The 13,021-nt window shown below is 39.3% G+C and overlaps 2 protein-coding genes across 2 annotated transcripts; one reads left to right on the top strand and one right to left on the bottom strand.

Moving 5' to 3' along the window:
- Positions 1 to 461: 461 nt before the first annotated feature.
- On the bottom strand, positions 462 to 4,744 carry fbxo5 (F-box protein 5). Its single transcript, XM_018695312.2, has 6 exons — positions 4,591 to 4,744; positions 3,222 to 3,871; positions 2,731 to 2,901; positions 2,479 to 2,569; positions 1,675 to 1,914; positions 462 to 1,220 (listed from the first exon to the last, which is right to left on the bottom strand). Exons 2-6 carry the CDS (start codon positions 3,845 to 3,847, stop codon positions 960 to 962), a joined length of 1,389 nt encoding a protein of 462 aa, XP_018550828.1. The 5' UTR covers positions 3,848 to 3,871; positions 4,591 to 4,744; the 3' UTR covers positions 462 to 959.
- Positions 4,745 to 7,259: 2,515 nt separating this feature from the next.
- mtrf1l (mitochondrial translational release factor 1-like) lies at positions 7,260 to 11,935 on the top strand. Its single transcript, XM_018695286.2, is given in 9 exon segments — positions 7,260 to 8,324; positions 8,759 to 8,823; positions 8,825 to 8,839; positions 8,985 to 9,089; positions 9,386 to 9,464; positions 10,057 to 10,220; positions 10,526 to 10,643; positions 11,041 to 11,177; positions 11,393 to 11,935. Coding segments are annotated over 9 exon segments (1,227 nt in total). The 5' UTR covers positions 7,260 to 7,993; the 3' UTR covers positions 11,606 to 11,935.
- The last annotated feature ends 1,086 nt before the right edge of the window (positions 11,936 to 13,021 follow it).

Genomic DNA, 13,021 nt, shown 5'->3' with positions numbered 1-13,021 from the left:
ACAGTGAAATGATGACGCAGTAAAAAATTATGTACCTGCAAGACTGTGCTGGAAGTAGAGTGGTAGAAGTACTCAGGTCCTCAAGTAAAAGTACAAACAGCGCACTATAAAAGTTCTGCATCAAAAGCAAAAGTATGTAATCAAAGAAATGTACTTAAAGTTTTCTAAAGTAAAGTAGTATAAAAAATATCCTGCGACTGTCACATATTATATAATTGGATTAATACTACTCATACATTAATTCACATCTTCTTCACAGTGGTATTTTACTGTTGTAACTATTTTTTTAATTGTTTGTGAATGCAACTAAAGATTATCTTCACATTTGATTATCAATTATCTGTTGCAGATTAATGTTCTGTCAATTGACTTAAATACATAACTCAATTTTCACCATTTCAATGGTAAAACTCAACTGGAGTGCATGTAGCTCTGGGATAAATGAAGACCGACAAAAAAAGTTAAGTTTTATGAAACGTCTATTTACATGAAACACAGATACACTGAATCTGAACATTTAAAGATATCCTGAAAATTAACATTTATTGCAAAAAATATATACAAAACTATTTAAAATGTGACAATAAAATACATTTACATACATTTCATTTTAAAACATAATAAAATTGTACATTTTAAAGGATATCAGTCTTTTTGGCATCAGATTTGTTTGTCGCTCACAGACGACAACAGTTTTAGCCAGATGACACTTTCTGGTTGATTGTCCCAGTAGTGTTTTTTTTTTTTAACAAGTGCTTCAGTCAGTTGATTCAGATGGATTTAGGTCTGCCTGTTACACAAATTTTTATTGCCACATTGTTCACATGCAGAAGCCACTTCCAGACCATCCTTGCATTAAAAAAAAAAAAAACATCCCTCGCTGTCCAAGCTGCCGGTGCAGAGAGAGATGACCCTGCCCAGTTAAAACAGTCAGTGATTAAAATCTCAGTAAAACTCTGTCATAAGCGCCTGATGTTCCTCTTGCTGCGAGCGCTCCCCGGTATGATCGGGGTTGTCTTGGAACTGAGAAACTGGGTCCTGGGCTGCACCGTTCGGCAGGGTGTCGAGCCGTGGAAAGCCTCCTGACAGCAGGTGCAGAAGTCGAAGAGACAGTTGAGGCGTGTGCATGTGGCCCTCTGGGTCTCAGCTGAATGAGTTGCTGGTGATCCGCAGCGCTTGCAGGGACGCAGAGACTCGTGTTGCTTCAGAGTGCTGGCAGCCTGGACAGAAGACATGCATTAGTTAAAGCTAGAATCTCAAGAAAAATACATTAATGTATGCCCATAGCCTAAAATTTATTTTTCACTATTGTATGCAAGAGCAATGCCACACCAAAACTCCAGCAGGTTTCACTGTGACAACCCCAATATACCTTTATACTAGGGCTGCAATAATCATCCAATATATGGATGAATAGAAAAACTAATCAGCAACTATTTTCAAGTAAAAATGCTTATTGCTTACCGATGGTTCCGGGTTCTCAAAAATAATATTTTACTGTCATTAGTTGTCTTACATTGTATTAAAATAAATACATCTGGACATTTAGCCCTTTGACTTTGGTACACTGATTGGCATTTTCACAATTTTCTTTTATAGGGCCAAATAAGTTACAGAAAAAATAACTGGTAGATTAAATCAATAATGAAAATAAGTTAGATGCAGAACACTCACCTGCATGTAATCTTTGAAGCGTGTACACTGAGAATTGGGCATGTTGCCCTTTTGAGAGAGAGGAGTTCGTCTATTGACCTTGCAGCTCTGGGCAGATGAGGAAGAAGAGGATGATGATGATGATGATGATGATGGAGTGCTTGATGAGGCCAGGGTCTGCATGCAGGATAGCACCATCCTGGACACAGCCACATCTCTTGTTAGACCACAACCCCTTTGTCTCAAAGAGCTCCTTGACTCCTAAACAAAAGAATAAACAAACTGTTTAGAACATGCAAAACACATAGAATAGGTTTCAGTGGGTATTAGTATTTCACAGTTTTTAAACCAAGTATGCCTGAACATGCACTGCGATCTTGAAAGATCCACATGAAACACAAATTAAGATAAAACATACACCAAACCTCAAGTTAAATTGAATACAAATTTAGAAATGTGTGATTTTTTTGAGTTTGATGATAAAAGCAATATAAGGTGGTTGTTCTGTGGTGTAATTCCCAGTGTCTCTGTGAAGGTTCTCAGTCATCCAGGTCATGGTAGTCTTAAGTGCTTAAGTTGAAGGCTACTGGGCTTCCAGTTGCCTTCAACTTTAGCACTTAAGAATTCCTAGTATCATTTCAGGACATACATGGTGTGTGTTTGAGCTATGATTCATCATGCCAAGCATGTAAAGATCAGAGGCAGCATCTTTCCTCTGTAAGTGTACAATCCCACTGATGATCCAAGGCAACAAAATACCAGTTTCTCACTTATGTTTCTTAAATGTGAGAACACTTGCGTGGGTTTGTGTGTGGGTTTCCTCACCCTGAGTGCTTCCTCAGCTTGCCGACACCTGCTCAGAGCTGTAGTATCCTCACAGATGATCTTCCTCCATGTCCTGCTCACTTTCTTACAGCTGTGGGGTGAGAAAAGGTGAACATGTGATGAATAAAGAGAAGACACGGTAACTATGAAGAGAGAGTTGAATTATTTACAACAGTTGCTAATTGTGTTTGGCTTTAAACAGATAGATAAAACACATCCGTCTCTCAACATGGTGAAGCATTTGAAGTTTACCTAATGAGGTCCATGTCTCCCAGCAGGGCCAGGATGTTGGTCAGGATGCTTCTCATGTTCCTGGACAGCAGTGATGTGAACATGTCGACATACTCCCGGCCCATCTGGCCTCCGATCACCCGATCCAAAAGATAATCCTCTGCCACCTTTGAGACAATGCTCCAGTCATACCTGAGACACAGAAAAACAACTGTGATTCACTTATTTACTGAACATTTTACATTTGTGCAAGTCTTGTTCGGTCAAATGGAATAGTGGATGTGAGAAGTAATTTTCTTAATCTTAAACCCTAATATGGTTTCACTGAGTATAGGACTATGAAAACAGACTTCCCACTCCCTTATTACAGTTTGTTAAGATATACCATAGGCAGAGACATTTGGTGCTTTTCTGCCCCTAATATAGGCCAGTATCTAGTACCTGCCAGCAGCAAATGAGTAAAATGTCTTTGTTGCTCTCTTTAAAGCCACAATATGAGAATAAAATCTTACTTCTTATTCTTCCGATAGCTCTTGGCAAGCTCCTCACACACAGCCTGCTGAAACTTCAATATAGGCAGGTTGGGGTCACTGTGACGATTGGAAGGGGTGGATGATGATGAATATGCTGCTGTTCTCCTCCTGGGACGATCTACAGGAGTGGAAGCCGCCACCACTGGATAGCTAGAGTTTGTCCTCCCTTGACATTTGGAGGGAGAATTATTTGGTGAGATTGTCTTTTCATGATGTGTAGAGGAAGGCAGCAGAGCTGCTGTGAGTTTTTTCTGGATGTGGTCGTCCTCTTCATCCCCATGGTGATCATCAATCTGGCTGTTGTGTAGAGACAAATAACCGCTGTCCTCATGCCCTTCATCCAGAGTCCTGTCATGCTCCCTGCTGGTGCTGTTTTCCTTGTTGTGGACTGCTCTGGTGGTGTTGTTGAGAGAGAACAACACTGTGGTCACCCCTGCAGGTGGGCACTGAGGTTTGATGGGGGTGGGCTCTTTCATTGGGGAAGCTTTGTGGTGAAGCCCCTTGTACTCTGCAGCAGCCACATTAGCAGAGCTTTTCTCCATATTGTTGGTCTTGGTGACCTCGTAGCGAGGGCATTTCATTGTGGCTTTCTTAGGATGAAACATACACACCGTCTTGTATGTAGACTCCTAGATAAAGCAGACAGATCAGGAGATTATATTAAACTTTACATACTGAATGTGACTGTCAGCATGGCTTCTCTCATGCAAGCTAACGTAGGCCTTGCTACCTCCAACATCAATATTAGCTATTAAGATTCCTGACATGAATGCGGAAATAACATGACCATATTGTTATTAAATTGTTAAGACCAACTTTGAATATAATTTGGCACTCTACCGCCAAATATTTTACAAAACAAATGGTTGGTTTTGGCGCGATGTAGATTTGGCGGAAAGGTATCAGCAGTGACGTGAATATACTCACCCAGAGGACCCAAGTCATTAAATGCATATGTTCGTGTTTTCGACACAAAACTCCCCCTATGCTATAACCTAATGCTTATTAACAGATAAATGTCTAGTGCCAGATAACATCATTTACTGACCTACATTTTCGCGCGTACAGTGGGCGTATGACTAGTTTAAAACTAAGACGGAAACTTACTTTACCAGCTCTTCTGCAACAGCATTTACCAAAACTATCAGTACTAAATATACTCTGAAACTCAGCATAGTGTCCGTTCGTATTGTTAGTAGACATTTCATTCCCATTGCTTTTCGACCGACCTAACTAATGAGTAACGTTACTCAGGCTAGCTAACGTTGCTGACAAACCCATTATTACACACCTAGCATCTTAATATCGACACTTCGGAGGCTGGGAGATGTTAAGTAAAACATCTTACCTTATGTTTGTAGATAGTATTATCCAAAGCAGATTCTTGCTTCCCTCCTTTTGCCAACTGAACTGACCGGCGACCGAGACCCGCTCTATCTGTTTTAAATGCTCAACTAAAAATCCGCCAGTCGTTGCTTCTTATTCGAAATCCGTGCTCAAAAGGCGCAAACCAATCACAGCGAGGTGGGTGGCTGTCCCTTTAAACTATCAACCAATGGGGACTGCTATTTTAGGCAGTGATGTCAGCGCGCAGTCTACGTAATCCCACTGGTTTTTCCCTCCCTACGTGGTACTCGGAAATGAACATAATGATGGCCTCGCTGTACTCTATCACAGTAGTTGTTGCTCACATAAACTAGGTTCTATCTACAGCACTGAAATATCTGAAGCTACCAAGCCGCAGCCGAATTGAATATAGGGCTACATTATAGTAAAAGTAGAAATATTGTAGAAGTGGTGCACTGTAATCATTCAAAAAATCACAACAATATATATGCAGGTCAATATTGCTAAGGGAGTTCATGATAAATCTACCATGAACCATTTTTACATGTGAAATACACTTTCACAAACATTCAATACAATACATTCCTCACATGTTCACCAGTGTATAATTGGGATACTGTGTGAGATAGTGTACACTATTTATTGTTTGTTAGTTTTACATTCCTTCCATTCCACAAAGTACAAAATGTGAATCAAGTCAAATTGCGTTGTTAAAAAAGGTTATTTTAGTTAGTGTTGTAGTTATTGGTATACTATTAACTGGTGTAATTTTGCAAGGTAAACACAAAAGATGAGACTGGAGGAGAAAAATTATCTTAATTCTGTCAGGAATCCCACAGTTTGGAGGGGGGAAAGCTAAAAAGACTGGCCATTCAAAGGACAGTTGAGTTCACACCCCTGCCTGGAATGTGTGAAGTGGCTCTTTCATTGAAACTAGGAAGAGGGGAGCTGGGGGATGTGGCAGTTTGGTTTAGTTTACATTACCTGTTGTGTTTCACTTTACACTTTTTACTTTAGTTGCATGGTTTTTATGTGCGTTTTAGGCAAATACACATGGGAGGAAATCCTCACTCAAGTCATGATCAAACTTTATTAGATGCTTTCAGTTGATGTTCAATGTACAAACACTGTGAAATAGAAAGACGACGAAGAAATCACTCTCTGTGTTCTTGCTGAACCAGTTCTCCATTACAATCTCTGTCAGAATTTCTACCTCCAGAACATCAGGTGAACTAGTGACTGTCAGACTTTTTTTTAATCAACACACAGACTTTAGGTGATGATTTGCAGTAATGTCTGACTTTTCGTTGAGTGCTGTCTTTGTATGTGCAGCTTGAGGTTTTTTTTCTCAAGTTGCCAATTACACAAACCACATGTTGTTATTGTGTACCTTGAACTCAATATTTTGAGGGCCATTGTTGCTGATAGTATTGGATCTGCAATTATCAAAGCTGTTTCCTTTGGGGAAGCTGCCAGAGTCACTGCCTCTGTGGTTGCAGGGGCCTTTGTCAAGCCATCATCAGAGCAGTCCCCCGAGTCTTTGCAGGACCAACTGTCTCTGCTGACATCACTGGTGGAGCTGCTGATGTCAAAGTCTGCATCATATTTGTTGCAGTACGTGCCACAACAGCGTCCGAAGCCTTCGTCATAGCACTTGCCATTGCAGCTGGAACAGCTGGAGATGCTTGCTGAGTGCAGCAGTTTTTAAAGTGATTAAGGAAATACTCCTTTCTTGCAATGATGCAGGGACAAAAGCCACTGTGATAATGGCTGCTGGCCAAACAGCCAAGATGGCATTTATAGACAGCACATCCTAAAAGAAAGGCAGAAAATATGCCATAGATGATTATAAATCACATAAAAATCTGATTTGTAGAGCAATAAGTGAGATTTGAGAGCAATAAGTGTGTCACAATATTTTTTAAAAGAACTTTGCTTATTGACTTTTTGCCAAAAAAAAAAAAAAGTCATATTAGGATATTATTTCATTGTTTCCATTAGTACTTACAGTACAGTAGTATGGAATGTGACAGCTCATACAAATGTAAAATGAGCCTACAATGCCTGATTAGAAACTAATCTAAAGTTGCCATGGATGTCCCTGGCCACAGAATTAAATTCAAATGTGAGTCTTTATCCCTTATGGAAATTTAGAGACCATTCAAAATTCAAATGAAATAACATATGTGATAATGTAGAATATCTTACCTCCATACTTTGTTCTGGCGGGTTTGCAAATATGCTACCAGGGCATGGTGTCCATCACAACATGGGCACTACAAAGTGTCCCATTGATGAAAGTTGTGTTGTTTGAGTAAAATACAATTAAAACGTATAATTCCTCACTTTAAACATTTTAAGGGGAAACCTATGTTTGAATATTGTTAACATATGCAGAAACAGCAATTTTATACAGAACACACTCATTCAGACTCGACTGACACATCCCTCTAAAACCATCTTGTGTGGTCTTTTGCACTGTTCCAACAGTCACCAGCTCTACTTCTTAGTTTTGTTCATTTATGTAAAAAAATAATAATAATAAAGCCGTAATTTCATAAACGATACCAAACGTTAAAATATTCTGGATCACAGTCAGTCGTATACACAGACCGTGTTTTGTAGGGGGCGTGGTTCGTAACGCCCCATCCACTGCGCATGCGTGTGACATTCAATATGTCTGCGCCCTTCAGCAAGGTGGTAAAGGAGCATTATTTCTTCTAACAAACCTCGACAATCACTTGATACACAGTCTTTAGACAATTCATGATTTTCGTTATAGACGTATCGATGTTTCCGCTAACAGGAAAAATCTAATGGAGGCATTCGACCGTTTGTTTGACTTAAAGATTACATAGTCTATTAGGTAGCTAGACAATGTTAGTGAACTGTTTACTTCTCAGATGTCCGTATAATGTAATGTAGGTTTAAATCCAGCCTTTAATCACAGCAAGCCAATTTATTTCACAGTTTTTTTAATTCTAAATTTTCAGATTGGGTTGTGGTAGTTGGTTCACATTTATTGTGGTTGTTGGCGATGTGAATCAATCACAAAACTGTAAATTTCATTAAAATAAAGCAGCGCTTGGTGGACTATGCCGAATTAATATCTTCCGGATTTAACAACAGAATATAAATTGTTATTGAAGTAAGACTGGCATATACTTTTCTGAGAAATAAAAACATTTAAAACTATCACATTCTTGAATGGTTTTATGTTCCTTCCGCAAAGGAGAACAGCATGTGCCGAAGCCAAGTTATATGAGGAATATGTTTGTACCGCTTTACAGTCAATCTTCCCACCAAATCTGCTTATACAATGGCTTACAGAAGAGCTGTAACCCTCTTTCCAACAGGAAAGTGTGTCTTTCATAAGTTGATACCTCCTTTTCAGAAATCACCAAATGTCCTTCAACCAAACTGTTAGATTTCAAAATCACTGTGGCAGAACTACAAGAACTTTTCACACTGGCACACCGTCGCTGGTGGCCAAGTTATTGTCATTGGATGAGCTTTTTGCCAGGAGGTCTCTGCAGGAGTACCTGAAGAAGATGGAGACAGAGTACAGTGAATGTTTGAGAGCAGTCAACACCAGTGCGACGGAGGAGCAATGTAGTCAGGATGAGATGAGGACCAAGAGGAGTAAAGTGTCCCAGCTGGCCCCTCTCATCCAGAGCATCAGGGAGCTGGACACCAAACACAAAGAGATCACTGAGACTGAGATGCTCCTGAAAGGTGAGACTGCTCTGCTACTGCCACAAAAGGACAATAAATAGTTTAGGTGGATTATCTCCAGTTACTAAGTCAGTTCTGTTTCTTATGTGACAATAGACAGATTTCATTGGATGAAAAAAGATCTACATAGTAAACTGAGCTCCTGTTTTAACCACCAAGCTCAAAATGAATGGAGGATTGGGCAGACAAGATTTAAACACTACTATGTGTAATCCTATATCCTATACATAACAGATATATTTAGAGTGACCTTTACAGTTACACAGAAAACTTGCAAATATTTTTTCATTATTGTTGACTAAAATGGATTAATGGATAATCAAAATAGTATTTATTTTTCCATTGATCAACTAATTGATTATTCCATTCATTGTTTCAGCACTGCGATATCACACAGTCCTAGCTTACTGCATGATTTTGTTTTTTTCTCAAAGATGAAGACCCAGCCCTGCGAGAACTTGCTGAGCTGGAAAGAGAAGGCTGTGTGCAAGACATTCAGCCATCTTAGGCAAAAGGTAGAACTGTGATAAGATTTGTGACAAACTGCTGCAGCAAAATAAATACATAACAGAACTAATGTTAAACCATGAACTAACCAATGATGTTTTCACTGTGCTTTTTTTTTTCATTTCTCTCAAATCAAACTGCTTCACCAATCAGATCCTGGAGCTGTTGATCCCTGAAGAGGAGGCTGATCTGAGCGACCTCATCCTGGAAGTCACAGCCGGTGTTGGGGGTCAGGAGGCAATGCTGTTCACTGCTGAGGTGTGTATCATTTGGCATTTTAAACTGTTAAAATACCTGAACAAGAAGGTAGCAGCATGTTTATTTGGAAGGAAGAACAATAAATACATTTTATAACAAGGTGGCCACAAATCAACAAACCAGAAAGGAGTATTTTTAAGTTTTGGGAATGCCCCTACTTACAGAAACACCATATGATTTTACATCAGGAGGACAGTACTACACGAGGAGACAGGACTATAAGGAACATAAAAAAACATAAAAAACAATTTCTGTGTATTTACTGAATGATTTGTACCGTCTCCTCTCCTCTGAAGGTGTTTGACATGTACCAGGGCTTCGCTCAGCATCATGGTTGGTCCTTTGACATCCTGGAGCACATGATCAGCGACATAGGTCAGTGGACACATACACTAGTGATTATTGCTGGATTAAAGGGTCAGTTCACCCAAAGCATAACAAACTGTTTCTCCACACATTTAATGTTTCGCTTCCATAGATTTTCTTTCCTTTTTCATTTAGATTTGTTTTAAATGTTTGAAGAAAGGCTGGTATAGAGCATCAGAAAACCTCCACATCACATCAGGGCTTCACATAGACAACACATATGAGACGGATGGCGAATGGTGGTTTACAAACATACATTTTTTATTTTTGTATTGCAATAACTGACTCTTAACACAAGGAGGAGCTTTGTTATGCCACAGATACAGAAATTAAATGTGAAAATAGTGCCTGATTTTGACAGTAATATCTACAACTCATTGCCACCAGTTTGCCGTGAGACTCTAAAGAATCACCTCTATTGTAAATAAGCAAGTAACAATCTTAAATTATTTTCTTGTATATATTTTGAAGATCATTTCATTTTGCTGTTGTTACCTGTTGTTGCTGTCTCTCCTGCTGTAATGCAAGAATTTCCCTCACGGGATTAATAAAGTACATTTATCGTATCTTAATTCAGTATCTGTGCTTACTGCTCACCTAGGTGGACTACGTCACGCCTCAGTCAGTATCAGTGGCCCTCAGAGCTACAAGAAGATGAAGTTTGAAGCTGGAGTCCATCGAGTGCAGAGGATCCCCAAGACTGAGAAACAGAGCCGAATGCACACCAGTACCATGACTGTAGCTGTGCTGCCCCAACCCCCTGAGGTACTGTTTAACATGATGAGTGGATGACTGGATGGATGATGCAAACACAAACAGCGTGTGCATATCTGTTGTTTTCCTTCTTGCTGTTAAAACAGCCAAGTTTTCCTGTAGGAATCAATACAAATCAAGTACAAAAAAAGACATGTCGGAGAGTGTCTTATTTTCTTAATATGATGCATTTCCTGTTGAAATGGGATGTGGGATGGAATTAATCACGCAGGTACGATGATAAGAGAAGTTCTGTTCTTCTGCTTTTAATTTAGACTGTGAGTAAAGAGTAAAGAGTGTTTGTGCATTTCTGCTAGATCTCTTTCACGATAAACCCGAAGGACCTGAGGATAGACACGAAGAGGGCGAGCGGAGCTGGAGGCCAACATGTCAACACCACAGACAGCGCGGTCAGAATAGTCCACCTGCCTACAGGTAAAAACCACAAACACCATGTGTTGTAATACAACACCATGTTACAGATTAGCGTATTAAACAGTGGCACATTAACAGACAGGGGTTGCAGGGCTACTCTTCCTTTGTTCGCAAATGGAAAAAAAGTATCTTATGTGTCTTTCTTTTAAAGCACCTTTGAGCCCTGCCTGCCTCAAACCAGTAGGAAGAGCAAAGACAAAAACACAAATATAGAAATATTTCATTTGAAATAAGCAAAACTGCTCTAACTATGACAGAAAACTGTATTCATATAATTTATCTATATTTGCTCATAGATATAAATAGAAAATAGGTTTTCAGGGCTTTTATGAGGAGAAATTAGTACAGATTAATGGGATGCCCACATAAGAATAGTACTTTTGTGTGTGTTTGTAAGGCGTGGTTGCAGAGTGCCAGCAGGAACGGTCCCAGCTGAAGAACAGGGAGAAAGCCATGAAGACTCTGAGAGCAAAACTGTACAGCATGAAGCTGGAGGAAGAGACCAGCAAACGCTACAACCAGCGTAAAGTACAGGTGATGTGGTCTTTCTGAAATAATCTGAAAAATCTAGGGTGCTGAATTTCATTACTATTGACAGTAATGAAATTTCAGTAATGAAATTAATTCAATAAAAGTTGCTAAAAATGCAGTTAACCAGCCAAACAAGTAAATCAACGCAGTATAAAAAGTTCCATATGCATTGAATGATCAGATGATTTATTGTCTTGTTCCTCTCTCTCCTCCTCCAGATTGGCACCAAAGGCAGATCGGAGAAGATCCGGACATACAACTTCGCCCAGGATCGTATAACAGACCATCGGATTGGAATCACGGTCCACGACGTCAAGAGCTTTCTGCTGGGAGAGGATCTGCTGGATGAGATGAACTCCTCGCTGCAGGAGTTCTCCAACCAGGAAACGCTCATGGAACTGCTGGGAGAATACGACCAGGAGGGTTCATGAGTTTGTCTGAGGAAGATGGACTTTGTGGGAATCTTCTTGCTTCTTGCTTGCTTCTTGAGTATTTCAGCAGAGGGCTAACACTGGAATATAGGTCACTGCTATTCTGCTTCAGATTGTGCAGTGTCAACTGTATGGAAAAGGACCATGATGGTGACCAAGTCTTAATGCTTCTGCCCTCCAGAGTTGGAAATGTGCTGATTTTATTATTAACCATATCTCCACAGATGGAGATACAAGAGGCCATTTTTGTGAACCAATTGCACATCCAGGATTGAAAATTAATGTGAGCACAAACATACAAATGGCCAATAAAATAACTGCAATATGGTGTGACTGTGAGGTCTTGTATTTAAACATGAACAGGAAAAATAATGACTTTTTGAGAGAAATGAGAGTTTCTGGTCAACATGGAATATAAGTACATTTACCCAAGTGCTGTGCTTAACTAAAATTTTAGGTACTTGTTATTTATTTGAGGGGCATTTTACAGTGTAAATGTGTCAGAGTGGTGAGTGTCTGATGGAAAAACTATGTAATGGAAACAGTTGCTACATGACCTCAAACAGAACTTTTGGATTTCTGATGTGACATTTTTATTAAAACCTACGTATATGCAGATATAGAAATATTTTAGATAAGCTAATACTGATATATCAGCCCAGGCAGTTTCTTTGTGAGGCTCTGGTGATGACCTTTGATGAAATATAGTAATGAAATATGACACATAGCTATTAAACTACCCAAAGTATATAAAACAGTTAAATTAGCTTGCTCTTGACCAGCCACAACATTATAATTCTGCACATGTGGTAATGCATTAGTAATAATAATCCAATAATATAATACATAATATGGTTAAATTGACAGGAGCCATTCTACAGCATAAATATTTATATTTTTGTAATTAAGGTAGGATTTTGAGGCAGAACTTCTACTAGTAATTGAGTATTTTGACATCATACCTTTACTGAAATAAGGTATCTCAGCACTTCTTTCACAGCTGTTGTTGGACACATTTATTCAGCAGCAGTTTCTCTCTGATTTTGGAAAATTTCTAGGGCCACAGCTGAAACCTGTCCTCTAGAACTTGCTAGACAGACTTTAAAACTGTTAGTTTTTTCCACACAATTACAGTTGGATGCAAATGTTTGGGAATCCCTGCTCAAAGTCCATATTTTGTTTGAAGAGAAAGGGAGTAAATACAACCCCTGCAGTAAATGGACATTAAAAAACAAGCGTTATTCAAAAGGTTAATGCACTGTTACCTTTGATTTCACGAGCTTAATTATAGGGGGAAAACAGTCATTGTTTTGAGATATTCACAGATTGGGCACACACACACACACACACACACACACAGCGAGAGAGCATGTTTAAGATCTACCCACAGATTTTCAGTGATGAATGAATGATGCA

Source organism: Lates calcarifer, linkage group LG16_LG22, assembly GCF_001640805.2.
Source record: "Lates calcarifer isolate ASB-BC8 linkage group LG16_LG22, TLL_Latcal_v3, whole genome shotgun sequence".
Taxonomy (NCBI): Eukaryota; Metazoa; Chordata; class Actinopteri; family Centropomidae; genus Lates; species Lates calcarifer.
This window is presented reverse-complemented; position numbering and strand designations above follow the sequence as displayed.

Bases quoted from the DNA above. Each gene is read 5' to 3' on its own strand.
- fbxo5 (XM_018695312.2), bottom strand. From the start codon at position 3,847: ATGTTTCATCCTAAGAAAGCCACAATGAAATGCCCTCGCTACGAGGTC. The intron at 1,915-2,478 runs GTGAGGAAACCC...TCTTTTGTTTAG, and splicing joins AAGCTGAGGAAGCACTCAGG to GAGTCAAGGAGCTCTTTGAG. The intron at 1,221-1,674 runs GTGAGTGTTCTG...TCTTCTGTCCAG, and splicing joins GCTTCAAAGATTACATGCAG to GCTGCCAGCACTCTGAAGCA.